Source organism: Salmo salar, chromosome 03 (genome assembly GCF_965601325.2).
Source record: "Salmo salar chromosome 03, fSalSal1, whole genome shotgun sequence".
Classification (NCBI taxonomy): Eukaryota; Metazoa; Chordata; class Actinopteri; order Salmoniformes; family Salmonidae; genus Salmo; species Salmo salar.
The window spans coordinates 79,712,879-79,729,472 of NC_138293.1; the positions used below are offsets into that span (position 1 = coordinate 79,712,879).

Sequence of the window (16,594 nt, forward strand, 5' to 3'; positions counted from 1 at the left end):
TACAATAAAACAAAACAGTTGTGGTGACTGAAGGAGAAACAGCTGAGCTGAAGAGAGAGGGCAGGTCTGGTGTGATCAACTGGGCTTGTCATCAAACCCACCACAAGACTGTCTTAGCCCACTGAGCTAAAGCCTATGCATTAGCTTGGGGAACTAGCGCAAGTCTTCAGGTCTCATGCAAGGTTACTCACACAAGTGAGACTGACTGCAAATGGATTTGAACCCATCTGCGCAATACAAGACTGGTATTCTTTCCTAAAAGCCTAGGCATTATAAGGGAGCTAATGCAAGTCTTGGTGTCTTGCAGCCATTAGCTGTTGGATTTTGAAATTTGAGGTATGCGGATTCTCACTGACTTAAAAAAAAACTATGTTCAGAATGTGCACTATCCCTAAATTCATTACAGCTGAGAGTTTCGTATCTCGATAGAATACTATTTCTACTGCGCGATTAAAGTTCCTCCTCCCGGGTCGCCGGTAGCTTCCACCATAGACAATCGGCACATAACTAATGCCGTGGAGAAAGAGATAGGTGAAGTTAAGTCAGCCCGGTTAATTGGAAACGGTACATTGCTAATATTTTGTGGTAGCCAGGCTCAGCAAGGGAAGATTCTGCAAATGGAAAAGCTTAATGGGAAGAAGATTAAAAGCCATGTCCCTGGTGCTTATTCTAGGTTGAGGGGAGTCATCACTGGGGTCCCAATATATATGTCCGCTATGGACATGAGATTAGTGCCACCTTAATTGGGGAGGATAGGCTCGTGGTAATGGCTGGAGCAGAATAAGTGGAATTAATCAAATATTTCAAACACATTATTTCCATGTGTTTGATGCCATTCCATTCCCTCCGTTCCAACCATTATTATGAGCCATCCTCCCTTCAGCATCCTCCACTGGTCCACAGATGTGAAGGGAAGCAGAGTGATTAAAGCCAAAATGTTGATCAGTAGGAAAGAGGGTCAAACAAGCGAAAGCTTATCAGTGCTGCTGAGGTTTGAGAAAGTTTTGCAGAGAAAGCTACAGATAGGATTTCTTAGTTTCAATGTTAGAGAATTTGTCACATATGCATTACAATGTTTTCAATGCCAAAGAATGGGACATGTAGCGGCTCAATGTAAAGGAAAGAAAAGATGTGCCAAGTGTTGAAGTGAACATCTGACCGTAAGGCGCTACAGAGGGTAGTGCTTACTGCCCGGTACATCACTGGGGCCAAGCTTCCCGCCATCCAGGGCCTATATACTAGGCGGTGTCAGAGGAAAGCACAAAAAATTGTCAAAGACTCCAGTCACCCAAGTCATAGACTGTTCTCTCTGCTACCGCATGGCAAGCAGTACCGGAGCGCCAAGTGTAGGTCCAAGAGGCTCTTTAACAGCTTCTACCCCCCAAACCATAAAACTGCTGAACAATTAATCAAATGGTCACCGGATTATTTACATTGACTCCCCCCCATTTGTTTTTTTACACTGCTGCTACTCGCCGTTTATTATCTATGCATAGTCACTTCACCCCTACCTACATGTACAAATTACCTCAACTAACCTGTACCCCAGTACATTGACTCGGGAACCGGTACCCCCTCTATATAGCCTTGTTACTGTCATTTTATTGGGTTACTTTTTTATTATTTTTTACTCTAGTTTATTTGGCAAATATTTTCTTAACTCTTTTTTGAACTGCACTGTTGGTTAAGGGCTTGTAAGTGAGCATTTCACAGTAAGGTCTACACGTGACAAATAAAGTTTGATTTGAACATGATTACGGTGAATGTGGAAGGAATGTGAAGGTTAAGCATTATAATTGTGGGGAGAACACAGTGCAGCATTTGGTGGATGCCAGGTGCAAAGAGAGGCTAGAGAGGCTCAGAGATAGAGGATCAGTCATGATGTATCATATGTATAGGCTATAAGACAGATTGGTAGAACTGCAGTGTGGACTGATGGAGCTTCCATGGATGTTCCTGTAGTAAGTGGACCAACTGTAGGACCTACTGTAGGGGCTGGTGCTTCTGATGGGCCTGGCATTGTTTCAAGGCCTGTTCAGAAATCTTGCGCTCATGAATGTGCAGTGTCAAAGGACACTGATAATGAATAAAGTTGACTTCATAGCTTTTATTGGAAAGGTTATCAATACGACTCTGGTTGTGGAAAGCAGAAATGCAAGGTTGAAGGTTATTGTGGAGACGGCAAAATAGATATTGGGAGTAACAGATGTTACTGTTGAAATAGTTTTTGACATGGGGAGGGTTTTGGGGGGAGGGTGTGGTAGTAGTTAGTAGGGATTTATTTGGTTTTGAAAGTTATTTTCATGGTAGCACAGAACTGGGCAGATCATGGTTGATCGTACATTTCAGCACAGTAGGTGGCGGTATGCACTTTAAACGTTTGTTTGCGGACCACCATGATATCATAGTAGTAGAATAAGAAGAAGCAGCAGCAGAAAACTCGTTGGCTACACAGACTCCCCAAAGACTTTTATAACTAAACCAGGATAGACCACAGCTCGTCGTTTCAAATAGAAACACATGAGTCATAGTGGGCAGAACAAGCAAGGAGGTGGGCAGAGCCAAGCACGAGCTAGCGAGATCCTATTGGCGAGTTCTAGCAGTATTTACATATTTCCCTTAGGCAACACCTACTCTATGAAATGCGAGTGTGCAATAACTCAATTCGCCTTTATGCTCCTTCTAAACAACGCAATTTTGTTTTACTTTGGCAAAGGGTAAAGTCTACAAAACTTACACCACTCTCTTCGTAACATACTTTACTTTTGGGAACAGAAAACTGTATTGAGATTAAATGTTTAATCTATGAGAAAATGTGTAGAATGTCTGCCAAAATACGTCAAGTTCCATTTTATCCCACCGCCGGCCAGTGGGCTTCCTCTTACTACCATATTTGTTAGTGAGTGGAAACTCCAAGCGGATGCTTCACATTTAAACATTCGGTGAAATATCTGTCTCGTCGTTCTATCTGTGGACTCACTTTGCACATTTTTAATACGTCTTTCAACAGGTTATTTCTGTCCTCTGTGAAGCACACGCCGAGAGGACAGAGGGATTTAACATCTTAATCACTGGAAAATTGAAGAAATGGTGAGCTCAGAATAATCGAAGTATGCCTGTGCTAGCTAAGTTAGTTAGCAAGGTAGCTAGCTATCTGTTGTTCAAATCAAATGTATTGGTCACATACATTTAGCAGATGCTATTGCGGGTGTAGCGACCAACCGACTAGCTGTCTTATTGTAGAGTTTATGAAATGTCTGGCAGCACCACGCCTCATCAGCGTGGTATTGTAACGTTACCACGTGTTTCCTCGATGTTTAAGATACATGGATATATTGGGGACTTCTAAACTAACTTGCATTATTGATTCCATGAAAGTAATTGTCTGATTTGTACAGATTAGATATTATTATTCCTAAAAGAGTAGCAAAAATGTATGTGTGGCGACTGTGACCGAGATATGTGTTTACAACATTCACTGTAGTAACTAGCTAACGTTAGCTATGCACTCTGGACAACCGCCAGTGGTCGCTATTGACCTGTCCTTTGAGTGGATCTGTCAAAAGACCGATAAAAAGAGCCCCCCCCCCCCCCCCCAGCGGCTGTCCACGCTGTGTTGATATGTGTGGCCTGGTCCCCATATTAATTCTAACCACAATATATTTAACCTTATTAGGCTGATGCAGAAGTCAACCCCAAGGCCTACCCTCTGGCTGATGCCACACTGAGCAAAACCATCCTGGACCTTGTGCAGCAAGCTGCCAATTACAAGCAGCTCCGCAAAGGGGCCAATGAAGGTGAGACAAACCTATCTGTAGTGGAACTACATTGTTTTGGTTGCAGGGTTGGAAACGCACAAGATGTTTACTCCAACAAGGTGACGAACTCTATGCATTTTATGCACGCATTGACGACGACAATATCGAGCCGGGTTTGAGGGTCGTCACCGACCCAGAGGACTGGGGGGATCTCGTCTTTAATCAGGTCAACACCCGCAAGGCCGCGGGCCTGCTGGTATTCCAGGGTGTGTTCTCAGCATGCGCAAAACAGCTGGCAGGCATATTCAGTCATTTTCAACCTCTCCATGTCCCAGTCTGTAATCCCCACATGTTTTAAGATGACCACCATCATTCCTGTTCCTAAGAACCCTTCATGCCACAATGACTACCGCCCTGTAGCACTCACTTCTGTAATCATGAAGTGCATTGAGAGGCTGGTTATGGCACACATTAACTCCACCATCCCAGCCACCGTAGACCCACTGCAATTTGTATACACCCCCAACAGATCCATAGATGACGCAATCTCAATTGTTCTCCACACTGCCCTCACCCACCTAGATAAGAGGAATACCTATGTGAGAATGCTATTCATTGACTACAGCTCAGTGTTCAACACCATTATTCCTTCCACGCTCATCACCAAGCTTAAGACTCTAGGTGTGAACACCTCCCTCTGCACCTGGATCCTGGACTTTCTGACGGGCCAACCACAGGTGGTGAGGGTAAGCAACATTTACCTCCACCACGCTGAACCTTAACACAGGGGCCCGTGCTTAGTCTCCTCCTGTATTCCCTGTTCACCCACGACTGTGTGGCCACCCACGACTCCAATACCATTATTAAGTTTGCTGACGACACAACAGTGGTTGGCCTGATCACCAGCGACGATGAGTCAGCCTACAGGGAGGAGGTCAGTGACATGACAGTGTGGTGCCGGAGCAACAACCTCTCCTTTAATGTCAGCAAGACCAAGGAGCTGATTGTGGACTACATCAATGGGGCGGCAGTGGAGCAGGTAGATGGCTTCAAGTTCCTCGTGTCCAAATCACTAAAGACTTAAAATGGTCGAAAAGCAGGCGCGAAGAATCTGTCGTGAAGAAGGCGCGACAGTGCCTCGTCCCCTCAGGAGGGTAAAACTGTTCTACAGCTGTATCATTGAGAGCATGTTGACTGGCTGCATCACTGCTTGGTATGGCAGTAGCACCGCCCTCGATCGCATGGCGCTACAGAGGGTTCTGCGGACAGCCCATTACATTACGGGGGCAGAGCTCCCTTCCATCCAGGACCTCTATATCAGGCGGTGTGAAAAGATGGCCCGGAAAATCGTCAAAGACCCCAACCACCCAAGCCATAGACTATTTTCTCAGCTGCCATATGGCAAGAGGTACCGGTGCATCAAGTCTGACACCAACAGGCTCTTGAACAGCTTCTATCCCCAAGCAAAACAACTGATAAATAGTTAACAAAATAGCTACACGGACCGAGTTTACCTTGTATCTTTATTGGCCTGATATCAGTATATGCACTCGCTAAGCACACACACTGTCACTCCAACACACTCACTCCATTTGGTCGTTTGCACATAATATGCACATGCATTTATACTGACTGTACAGACCTGCACACCCACTCACATGCAAGCTGCTGCTGCTCTTAACTTATATCCCATCGCCTAGTCACCTTACACCTATATATAGCTACCTCCATCACTCCAGTATCCCTGCACATGTAAATATGGTATTGGAACTGACTTTCTAAATATTTCCTGTATATAGTATGCTTACTTTGTATATTTATCTCGTTCTTTATTTTTTTTCTAGTAATACACTTATTGCATTGTTGGGTTTTGAGTTTGTAAAAAAGGCATTTCACATTAACTTGCTACTGTCTAGCTCCTAACATGTTCGGAGGAAGACTGCATTTCATCCAGACCAGTAATACAATCGACATGCCTCTGGAAAAGTACCTCCTCACAGCTTGATTTGTCACTCTCTAACCTCTGCTCGCCCTCTCTCCCCCAGCCACTAAAACACTTAACCGCGGTATTGCTGAGTTCATCGTGATGGCTGCAGACGCAGAGCCCCTGGAGATCATCCTCCACCTGCCACTGCTCTGCGAGGACAAGAACGTGCCCTATGTGTTTGTGCGCTCCAAGCAGGCCCTGGGACGCGCCTGCGGGGTCTCACGCCCAGTCATTGCCACTTCGGTCACCATCAAGGAGGGCTCGCAGCTCAAGCCCCAGATCCAGTCTACCCAGATGGCCATTGAGAGACTGCTGGTGTGAGCAGAGAGCTCAGGATGGGGGTTGTAGGGTTAACGATGGGACGGGCTATGATTTAATGTTGTCCTGCTTTGTTTCATGTTCTGTCAGACTCATGTATAGAAGATTCTATTTTGTAGGGCTGTGTCCATTTTGAAATGTTGGGACAGAATAGGTATATCTGAAGCGTTGGAACAAAAATGGCTTAACTTGTTTTTAACATTGTTGTAAATGTGGCAATTATATATAAAGAGAATACGGGATGTCAAACTAAGCATAGAATCATACTTAGCTTTCCTTATGTTGACTGTTTTCCTTCATTTGGTGTGGTCAAAGGTGGCCATGTTCATTCCAGTATTTGTAGTGTTTCATTTGGGAAACATTCCTACATAGGTTTTAAATTATAATTTGATTAAATACATTGTCACTGTGTAAGTGATTGTGTAATTATGGAAGACCCTGTCTCAGTTAAAATGATCCTGTTCAAGTTTCAGCATTGTAATCAAAGGAACCTATATGGGCAGATGGATGCATGACCTGGTAAAATGGGTTTAGATCCTGGCATCTATAGGGGGGGACAAGATTAGGTTGAGATGCACCCAGAATAGTCAGATTCAGTAATAACCATATTGGCATCCATATGCTTTTATTAAATTCACATTTCCACTTTTACAGAATTAAAATGACTACTGGAAAGCAACATTTACTAAGCAAACCGATTAGACAAATATAACCTAAACCATATAACAGGCAGTCAAAAGGCAATTGTGAACAGACCTAAACTTGCATGACAAAACATGTTTGGCTTTTGTTCACTAATTTGTCTCATACTGGTTCACAATGGATTCTTTGGCCAATAAAGAGCATCTTTTATAAAATGGGAAAAATAATGATCTTCCAATTGTAATAAAATGGGCCATCAACTAAAGAAACATCAAATAAATACAAAACGTCACATTACAAAAATACAGTACGATGGTTGTGGAGAAAACACCGTTGTAAGGTGACAGTTCTAATGAAACAGCCTGACCCCAAACGTTTACGTAACATTACGAGAGGGTTCCATAAGTGGGTGACGAGGGTCATCCATCCTAAATGATACCTTTACCATTGACACAGTGACATATTGCCATGGCAACAGAATGGAACCATGCCATTGAGTAAGAACAGGCTTTCATGGTGAAATAAAGACCACTTTTGTCAGGCTTGCCATTGAGGCAGTCACACAACTGTCCTTCTCCATGAGTTAAGCCTTGAGGCGCAGTGACTTGGCAAGGTCAAGACTCACGATGAGACAGAATAGCAGCCCTACTAAGGTAGTTAGCTGCCCTCTGGCATTCTCTCTGGCACAGAGTGACTTCTGTTCACCTGAACAGCCAGGGTCAGGTTGACTGTTTGGCAGAGATGCATAGTCAGAGCTCTCCAAAAGGTGGCAGTCTGGAGCAATACAAATGAATGGTCTGGAGTTCTCCCTCCATCAGTCTCTCTTTCCCTCCTCAGTCCACAGAGAACTCGGTCTCAGAGGCAGTGCCGGGACGGCTGCCCCCATGGGCGTCCTTCCTCAGCTGCAGAGAGACACAGCTCAGCCAGCTCCGGCTGGTGGGCATCTCCCCCACGATCTCCCAGCTGTCTGTCTCCTCACAGTACCGCTCGATGGTGTCGTGGTACCTGGCGGACAGATGGAACAGGTTGCGTAGGCTCTGGTCAAAAGTAGTGCACTACATATGGAATAAAAGGTGCCATTTCATCAAAAGTAGTGCTATGAATAGGGTGCCATAGGCAGCCCAGATACTTTTCATATTCTCCTTAAAAATATATTTTATAGGCCTTGCACCTGCCAAATAAGGGTCGTATTCAGTAGGCACCAAACGTGAGAAAACGGACTGAAATAGGGAGAGAATACGTCAACTTGTTCAATAACAAACGCTTGCTTTCATTTTCTGTTGAAAACCATTTTGCTCAGGTGTGGCCTAATAAATACAATCAAGCTGAATATGATTAGACATGGAGCTGTCTTTTACCTGTCCCAGCCCTCCTCTCCACCCAACACATAGATCTTGCCGTCCACCACGGCCACACCGGGCCGGTAGCGCCTCTCCCTCATATGGGCACACATGGTCCACTGGTTACTCTTGGGGTCGTAACACTCCACCTTGTCTGTGTTCTCTGTGGACGCATGCCAGCCACCTAGGAATGGAATACAGGAGAAAATCCTAATGTATTTTTCCACAGACAATGTGGAAATATCCTCTGGCTTCAAACTAGGGCCTTACTACTTTTTTCCTGATCAGGTCACGTGTTCAGGGAAAAGTCACTATGTATCAAGCATCTTAGAGTAGGTGTGCTGATCTTGGATCAGGTCCCCCATGTCCATGTAACTGTATTCATTGTGATCTAAAAGTCAAAACTGATCCCTGATACCTATGACGTAGATTTTCCCCTTCAGGGTGCAGGCAGCAGAGCCGGAGCGAGCGATCTGCATGGGGGCCACCTCAGTCCATACAGACGTTTTAGGGTTGTACACCTGGGCCAGGTCTGTGCCGTCACCATCCTCTAGAACAGCACCACCTAGGAGCCAGGAGGACACCGATAAGTTACTATCCAATATTAAAGATGACCTGTAGACAATTCAAACTACCGCATATAAAGCAATTTCAAAAAAATTATATAAACCAAGCTGAACCTATAGAGTTGCTGTGACTGTCCACAGTAAATACTTTGCCTGCGTTTATACAGTCATCCCAATTCTGATATTTTTCCCACAAATAGGTCTTTTGACCAATCACATCAGATCTTTTTCAGGGCTGATCAGAAAAGACCAATTCATGAAAAAAATATCAGAATTGGGCTGCCTGTGTAAACGCAGCCATAGAGTTCTCTGGAAGTGGGTGAGCAATGATCTCCCCTACCTGTGACATAGAGCAGTCCATCCAGTGCCACCACAGCAGGGCTGGTGACGGCCATCTTGACCGACTCCATGAACTGCCAGGTGTTGGTGTGGGGGTTGTAACACTCGACCGAGTCCAGGCGGGAACGGCCCTCCCAGCCCCCCACCGCAAACACATAGCCATCCAGCATCACCAAACCTGGAGGGGAGGGAGGGGGACATATTCATGGAAGATCCGGCCTGCTCAACTTTAAACAGAGAGGAGTTATCCAATGGAAGTCTATCTTCAATCAGAAGTCTGCCAGCAGTCACAAATGATGTACTGTATTGGCTATTGTTTTATTCCATTACAGAAGTCATGGACGGGGACCTAACCTGTTACAAAAAAAAGTCAAGTCCCCGGCTGTCCTAACCAGTGTTATGGAATAAAACTAATTTTAACGCTGACATGTCAGACAGTATGTTAAAATGGATAAATAAATGGCTAGAATTGACTGATTTCTACCTAGCTCAGAGCGGGCTACGTTCATGGGGGCCATCTCCAGCCAGGAGTCGAAGCAGGGGTCATAGCGCCACATCTCTCTGCTGGCCGAGCCATCAGGGAACTCCCCTCCAGCCAGGTACAGAGTGGAGCCTGGGGGAGAGAACATGGAGATTGGAATAGATTAGAAAATAATACAATTATTTTGTGAGAAACTGACATTTCTCTTTTCTTCATCTCATTCTCAAGCATTAGGTCAAATGTAACAAAGGTCCTATAACAATCTATAACATACAGTAGTATCACTAAGTGTTAATATACAAACTAAACCAAATGGTCCTCACCTGAAACCACCAGGCCGTGTTTACTGACAGCGAAGGGCAGGCAGGCCAGACTCTTCCACTGGCTGGTAAGGGGGTCAAAACTCTCCACGCTACGCAGCACCACCTTATCATCCTCTCCCCCCACCGTCACAATCACCTCAGCTGTCCCTGTCACAGAGAGAGGCCAGCAGAGAAGGATGTGACTGGGGAGCCACAGAGACTAGTCCCTTCAGAGAGCTGGTCATTGTATTAGAGGCAGTTGGTAGAACAATCCTCCAGGCATACCAGGGTTTGCGCTTCGGAAAGCTAATTAAAGCGCTAGGCGTGTGGAGGAGTTTGGCAAGTGGGAGGTTAAATGTGTGTGTTCAAGTCCTTCTGTTTGTCAGGGTGACAGGGTGTATTTGGAATGTGTTTATGTGCATGTAGCCATGCGTGTGGTACCTACCTGTGGACCTACGTGGGCGTGCTCGGGGGCAGTAGAGCTCTCCTCGTCGGTCCTGTAGCAGCAGGTAGTCCTTGGCCTCAGAGATGAGCCTCTGACAGCGCTGGGACTCCCGGACCACCTCCAGGGACTCAATCACATCGTGGATGTAGTACGGGCTGATCAGGGGCAGGCGGATGTGCTCCAAGACCTGCAGGGAGACGTGGGTTAGAATGACGACATACACTGAAAACAAACACACCTGCACTCACTGGACACAGACACAGGTAGGCATCTCCATCCGACCTCTACAGTTTTATATACACATTAAAACAAGGCCATAGGACCTAACCTTCAATTTAGCTCTTTTCATTTAATGGTTAGGTCCTATTCCATTTTTACAGAGTGACCTTGATACCTCCAACTTCCACTTAACATGATAGGATCGCTGACCCCTGACCTATCCAAAATGACACCGACTCACATCTGAGAGGCTCTAAATTCGATTGGTGCCAGGTCAGGGTGACACCTTCCAGGGCCCATGGTTACTATAGGACCATACAATGGGGTTCTAACCTCTATAAGAATATTTTGAAGATAAATACACAACGCAAAGGATGAGAGGACGAGTGTACTAGACTACTAATGGTCAATAACGAATTGTAAATAGGAGTTGGTTTTCAGTGCAACATCTGTGGAATGTCACTCCTGAACTCAGAGCGACGTGGGCTACATGTGCCACCTTTTCATTGGTCTGTACATTGAGTCGGGAGCAGGATACTGGTTATTTGGCCATTTGCCAAGTTGTACTGCAAGGACTTCTGATTGGTCAACCCCAGGCTAGGGTGGGGGGTTATAAATGACATCCTGTTCCTTTGTTCGGTGGAGAAAAGCTGAGGACAGGGGAGACTGAACATCTGACTCCCAGCATAACATCTTGATTTGTCCTCTCTGAATAAACCTATTTTTCTCCCCCTGATTTGCTTTGGAGTTTGTGTTATTGAAGAATAACACATTTCTAACACCCCTAACGTTTAGTTAACGCTGAGTGACTGACAGCTGGGGTTTCAGACTGTCAGATCTACTGGGGATTCCAGAGCTTAAAACCCCACACACCACAGTCAACTGTAGGGAGGGGGGCGTAGCACAGAGCTGGACACAATCTGTTGCCTAGATACTGCTCAACACACAGACCACTGCATTGACTGTTGTGTTTCCACGCTGACCTTTTCAAAGCTCTGCCTGCGGGTGGCGCTCTTGTCCAGCCACAGCATGGTGGCCTCGAACACAGTCTCCTCCTTGGCTACGTTCAGGTGGTCGCTGGCGATGATTTCCGTCAGCTTGTCTGCACACAGAGAGAGGAACTCCTCCTGGGGGGGGGGGGGGGGGGCAGTGTTCAAAAGAATTTGAAATTTAAAGCTAAAAATTGCATTTCTTATTGGAACAAGTCAAGGTAGTCCCTCCCTGTTTAAGTCTAGTTTCTTCCTTTTGGTGCCTAATGAACATGATCCAGGGCTGGCAAGGGGCCAGCAAGGGGAACAAAAGACAGTTGACTATGATGTCACTTCCCCTTTCTCACATACACAAAGAATGGGAATGTCTAAACAATGAGACATGAGAAATGTCCTCTCCATCATCTGCACTGTTCTGAAGAAACAACACGGGTGAAACCAAATAGCTCTCTGGGATCATTGTGTTCAATGCAGCACAGATGAAGGAGAACAGAGGTGAAAAATACATTTGAAACTATTGAGACGCCCCAGGTTTGGACTACACAACCCAGACCTCCTTTCCTATTTCACCTGTTGGCAGACACTGCCGAAGTGCTGGAGGATGTAGTCCATGCTGCGTTTCTCCAGCTCCCTGCAGGAGTGGGCCTCAGCGAAGCAGTGGATGCCCACACAGTTCATCTCATCCATCTGGCGCTCCATGAAGCGGCAGCAGGCTTCACGCACTGCCATCACGTCCAAGAGGTTGGCCGCAGCCAGCAGGGCCTGGGGGTCACAGGTCAATGACATTTGATTTCAAGAAAGTCAACTCAGGACATTTATTTAGGAAATGAGAAGCGCCATTTACTGTACTTATAACTAGGAATGAAACTGACTTCAACTCTGGTGTAGTTCAACTTTAATTTAACAACTGCAATGCTAAACCAGAAGCTGACTACAAAGTGAGACAGGAAGATAACGGTTCGACCTCACCTGCACGTTGGCCTTGGAGATGACCACCTCAGCCGTGTAGGCGTAGCTGACCAGCATGCCAATCATCTGGGACTCCACTCCGTTGATGGCCACCCGCTCCTGTCTGGACTCCATCAGGTCTGTGGAGAACATGGCCTGGGGAGGGCAGAGCATTAGGACAAGAGAGAAGCAGACTCCTGCCAATGGAAAAGCGCCAACAACAAATGACCACATTTAAGTACTTCAGGTCTGCAGTGAGTGACAATATAAAAGATGCACGGTCATCAGTAAACTGTATCCATTCAGTAAATGGAATAGTTCAGGAGCAGGGGCACCGTCAGCTTGCTCATCCCTGTTGCACCACTGTATTGCACTCTGGATCTATGTCGTATAGTAGTTAGAATAATCATTGGGGGGGGGGGGGGGGGGGGGGGGGTGCTTATATTTGTCCTGTTATACACAAGTGTGTAATTTGCATATCCCAACTCCCCCTGAGACACCCGCATGGAGTGGGGTCACGACCAGGGTCACCATTGTACAGTTCCCCTGGAGCAATTAGGGTTAAGTGCCTCAGGGGCAAGGAGCCTGTGCTCTAGGGCACAGCGACAGTATTTTTTACCTTGTCGGCTACGGAAGTCCAACGCTCGAGGCCACCGACTTATATTAACGCACAGTCTGACTGTCCGGTATGAGTTGGTAAGTGTTAGTGTATCATACGCAAAATTGCCACTGGGGATGAGAGGGACATGTCCCTTCCCCCAATATTCCGAACAGGTTGATTGTAGAATAACAGGACATTTTGATTTAAAACTGCAAAATTCTCATCCTCATGGCAAATAGCATGAGATGAGCTATAAAACAGCACGTTTCTCTCTACCCCATGGAAAATGTGTAGAACTGCAAAAAAATTGCTTTAAAACTGCAACATTTTCTCTCAGCCTCATGACAAAATGTGTAGAATAGCATTTATAAAACTGCAATGCATTAGTCGGGCCCCGTTCGGACGCACTGAGCCTCCTCTGCTGTCTATACAGACACACTATATATTCGCGCGCCTCCCGCTTCAGTACCAGTAAGTGAAATATTACTAATTTACAGTTTCAATGAAGACTCTCCCCCGACTCTCCCTCTAACAGGCATTCAGCCAGTCCTGAGTTCAAGATATGTTTTAGCTCAACCTCCACCTGTAAACTATGAAAACTACAAAACTTGATAGTCAATGTATGATCAATTTAGTAGATGATATCCTATGTAAATATGAATGTGCATCATCATTATAATAGTACTCAGTCTTCCTCTTTTGTGTATTATTAATATTTTAAATACTTTCATTGATGGTGACTTATCCTTTCACTTATACCGTTTTCAAAGTACCCCTCAAGAGAGGGCATAAATTCATGTCAAACTGTAGAATTGCAGGAACTTTCTTTTTATATGTAAATATTCACAATTATAATAAAACTCAGTCTTGATCTTTTTTGTCTTCTTAATATTTGCCTTGAAATACCTTAATTCATGATGGTGCTGACTTATCCTTCCACTTGTACTGTTTTCAAAATACCCTTCAAGAGAGGCATTATAAAGTAATGTCAAACTGTGCACAATTGCAGGAAATGCCTTTTAAAATTTCCCCAAAAATTCTGGGGCACGACTCCCAGATCCAACGTCTACTGTTTGTCCCCCCGAATATCTACCCACAATTTAATTTACATATACATTTTAGTCGTTTAGTAGACGCTCTTATCCAAAGCGACTTACAGGAGCAATTAGGGTTAAATGCCTTGCTCAAGGGCACATCGGCAGATTTTTCACCTAGTTGGTTCGGTGATTCAAACCAGTCACCTTTCGGTTACTGGCCAAATGCTCTTAACCACTAGGCTACCTGCTGCCCTTGTAGTGTATGGAGAAGTAGTGTATGCATTCTATGTCTGCTCTTGGACAATGTATGTTTTTTGTACTCTTGTCCCAATGATAACTTCAACACTCCCTGTGGGGATTAATAAAGTTGTATTGTACCGTACACCACTGTCCATACCTGGAAGTAGGAGCTAAAGGAAGCCAGTACGATGCGGTGACAGGGGAACTCCTGCCCCCCACAGCACAGTGTCACATCACAGAAGGCATTGTTGAGACGCAGGCTGTTCAGGCCCTCCAGGACCTTGTTGGGGTGCCTGGCCTCTACAAACACATAGTCCTCACTGTCCAGCGAGGCCAGGGGAAAGCCAGAGTCCTCAAGGACAGGAGATGGGGGCAGGAAGAAGGTGGCGGATGTGGCCGAGATGTTCACAGCAATGATTTCGGCCATCCTTTCACTTTAGTCAAGCCTGTAGGGGAGGAAGAGGCAGATAGACTGTAGGCTACAGTCTCTTTACCCAGCAGATCTGACCCACTCTCTTACAGCTGCACTAGGGTCAGACAGCATTCCTGTGTAGATTAAGAAACCGTGGACCTGGCGCGAGATCTGGCTCAGAAAACATACCTCAATCCAGGGATGAGAAATGTGTTGTACTACGAATTGTCCCATTATCCCAACTGTTACACTGACGTCATGCTAGTTATAGGTAGACACAGCAACCATTATGGAATGGCATGGCGCATTGAACAACAAAATGGCTTCTATGTCTTCTGCTATCTAGCATGAGGACAAAAATGACACTTTTCCAGAAAAACTAGCAGTAATTCAATCTTCTCAGTTGGGATAATGGGACAATTCGGAGTACAACGCATTTCTCATCCCCCCAGGTCTGCTCCGCACGGCAATGCCATTCGACTCCAAAACGTTGCAATAATGTGTATAACAACTCCGTATAGCTCTGCATTGACATGACTGGTTGGCGGTATATCCTGTATAAACACAAACTCCCTTCCTTGCCAGCTCTGCGAATTGCAAGAAGTATGAATGCCTTGACTTCTGCAGAGCCACATCGGAGTAAATGCTGTGTTTGACTGAGCATGCAGAGCCTTTAAAATCGACACAGGAATGCTGTCCAACCCTAGAGCAGCTTTAAGCAAGCCGGTCGAATCTGCTGGCTACAGTCTATTTTTCCCCAGCTTGCCTGTCAAGAATATTTTCAGTCCACTGGGGCAACAGTCTCCTCTCATATACTGGCCTCTCCATAGCAAATACAATAATACAAAATAAAAAAAGAAGTAAGGTTAGTGAGGGAATTCATAGCAGCATCACAAGTGTCTAGTACAATTTCAAGACCAGATAACGCCATTCCTGTTCACACAACATAATACTGTAGGAATTACATTTCCCCCTTGTTATGGCAATTACACAATTTTCAAACAATGCAATAATTTTGAGGACGCAAACTGATTCCTTTGATTGAAATAGTGCATTGAAACTGAAATTAGAACACTACATATACAATGAATCTGATTAAAACACTAACAAGCTAGTTTGTTATTGCCGAAGATTTCTGGAAAGCGCTCAGACTGACTGACACTGCTGACAACTGCTAAGTTAAATGATGACCGACAGTTGCCTCCTAAAATTGTTATTTATTGCCCAAAATCTAAGACTGCAGACCATGCACTTCTACCCTGACATCGTGATAATATGTTACATTACCTGATAAACATTGCCGCATCAATAGAACAATCCAAATTTGTCAGGTCTCGACAGATTTTTTTTTTAAGAGTCGTGACCACCAGACGACATGTCTTCTTTTCTCTCTGTATTACTTTCTCAGCAGAGTGAAACAGAGCTCCTTATCGCCTCCTGCTGTTTAGGTCCTCGAAGGTCCTTGCTTGGTTACACCGATAGAGATATAAGGTTACACCCTAAAAGGTTGATCCATCATGTACCTGTTCAAAGTATAATGTAATAAAACACATTTTGTGTATATCAGTTAGTCACAGTGTATTATTTATCTAATTTGAAGCTCCACCTAGGTGTAACTCCACATATTATCACCAATAGCCATAATACCACTCCAGTGACTCATGGTTACATCAGAGATAGACTTTGTAAATGTCAGTGGTGATCCTATGCAATGTATGATATGGTCAGATTTCATATAATGACCATAATCTGCATACTGGCACATACAAGACTGGTTATACAACCATTCGGATGGCCTTACTATAAAGTTTCATACGGAAAACAGTTTAGACTTAAGCGATACTTCATCATCATGACCATGACAAGTTGTCCACCAGACACAATCCATGTAGATTAACTGGCTTAAACTTGTCTTCTCCCTCTCTCTGTGTCCTCTCCATTGAAGCCAGAATCAACAACTTTCCATCTGA

General features: G+C 45.0%; 2 protein-coding genes across 4 annotated transcripts; one reads left to right on the top strand and one right to left on the bottom strand.

The window, feature by feature from the left end:
* Window positions 1-2,619: 2,619 nt before the first annotated feature.
* Window positions 2,620-6,497, top strand: LOC106601742 (NHP2-like protein 1). 2 transcript variants are annotated; one of them, XM_014194098.3, is made up of 4 exons: window positions 2,620-2,717; window positions 3,011-3,090; window positions 3,677-3,797; window positions 5,804-6,497. In XM_014194098.3, the coding sequence occupies exons 2-4, from the start codon at window positions 3,088-3,090 to the stop codon at window positions 6,064-6,066; spliced, it is 387 nt and encodes a 128-aa protein (XP_014049573.2). In that variant the 5' UTR covers window positions 2,620-2,717; window positions 3,011-3,087; the 3' UTR covers window positions 6,067-6,497. The 2 variants fall into 2 exon arrangements, with proteins under 2 accessions (XP_014049573.2, XP_014049572.2); XM_014194097.3 differs by lacking the exon at window positions 2,620-2,717 and having other exon boundaries at window positions 2,889-3,090.
* A 174-nt stretch (window positions 6,498-6,671) lies between these two features.
* si:ch211-256e16.3 (kelch-like protein 24) lies at window positions 6,672-16,129 on the bottom strand. Of its 2 annotated transcripts, XM_014194096.3 has the most exons (12): window positions 15,912-16,129; window positions 14,370-14,658; window positions 12,356-12,490; window positions 11,957-12,148; window positions 11,381-11,524; window positions 10,179-10,365; window positions 9,755-9,901; window positions 9,435-9,563; window positions 8,952-9,128; window positions 8,464-8,610; window positions 8,064-8,229; window positions 6,672-7,710 (listed from the first exon to the last, which is right to left on the bottom strand). In XM_014194096.3, exons 2-12 carry the CDS (start codon window positions 14,637-14,639, stop codon window positions 7,539-7,541), a joined length of 1,866 nt encoding a protein of 621 aa, XP_014049571.1. In that variant the 5' UTR covers window positions 14,640-14,658; window positions 15,912-16,129; the 3' UTR covers window positions 6,672-7,538. The 2 variants fall into 2 exon arrangements, with proteins under 2 accessions (XP_014049571.1, XP_045571458.1); XM_045715502.2 differs by lacking the exon at window positions 11,381-11,524.
* Between the last annotated feature and the right edge of the window lie 465 nt (window positions 16,130-16,594).

Bases quoted from the DNA above. Each gene is read 5' to 3' on its own strand.
- LOC106601742 (XM_014194098.3), top strand. The intron at 3,798-5,803 runs GTGAGACAAACC...TCTCTCCCCCAG, and splicing joins CCGCAAAGGGGCCAATGAAG to CCACTAAAACACTTAACCGC.
- si:ch211-256e16.3 (XM_014194096.3), bottom strand. From the start codon at position 14,639: ATGGCCGAAATCATTGCTGTGAACATCTCGGCCACATCCGCCACCTTC. The intron at 9,902-10,178 runs GTAGGTACCACA...TCTCTGTGACAG, and splicing joins ACGCCCACGTAGGTCCACAG to GGACAGCTGAGGTGATTGTG. The intron at 8,611-8,951 runs GTAGGGGAGATC...CCTGGCTCCTAG, and splicing joins TGGACTGCTCTATGTCACAG to GTGGTGCTGTTCTAGAGGAT.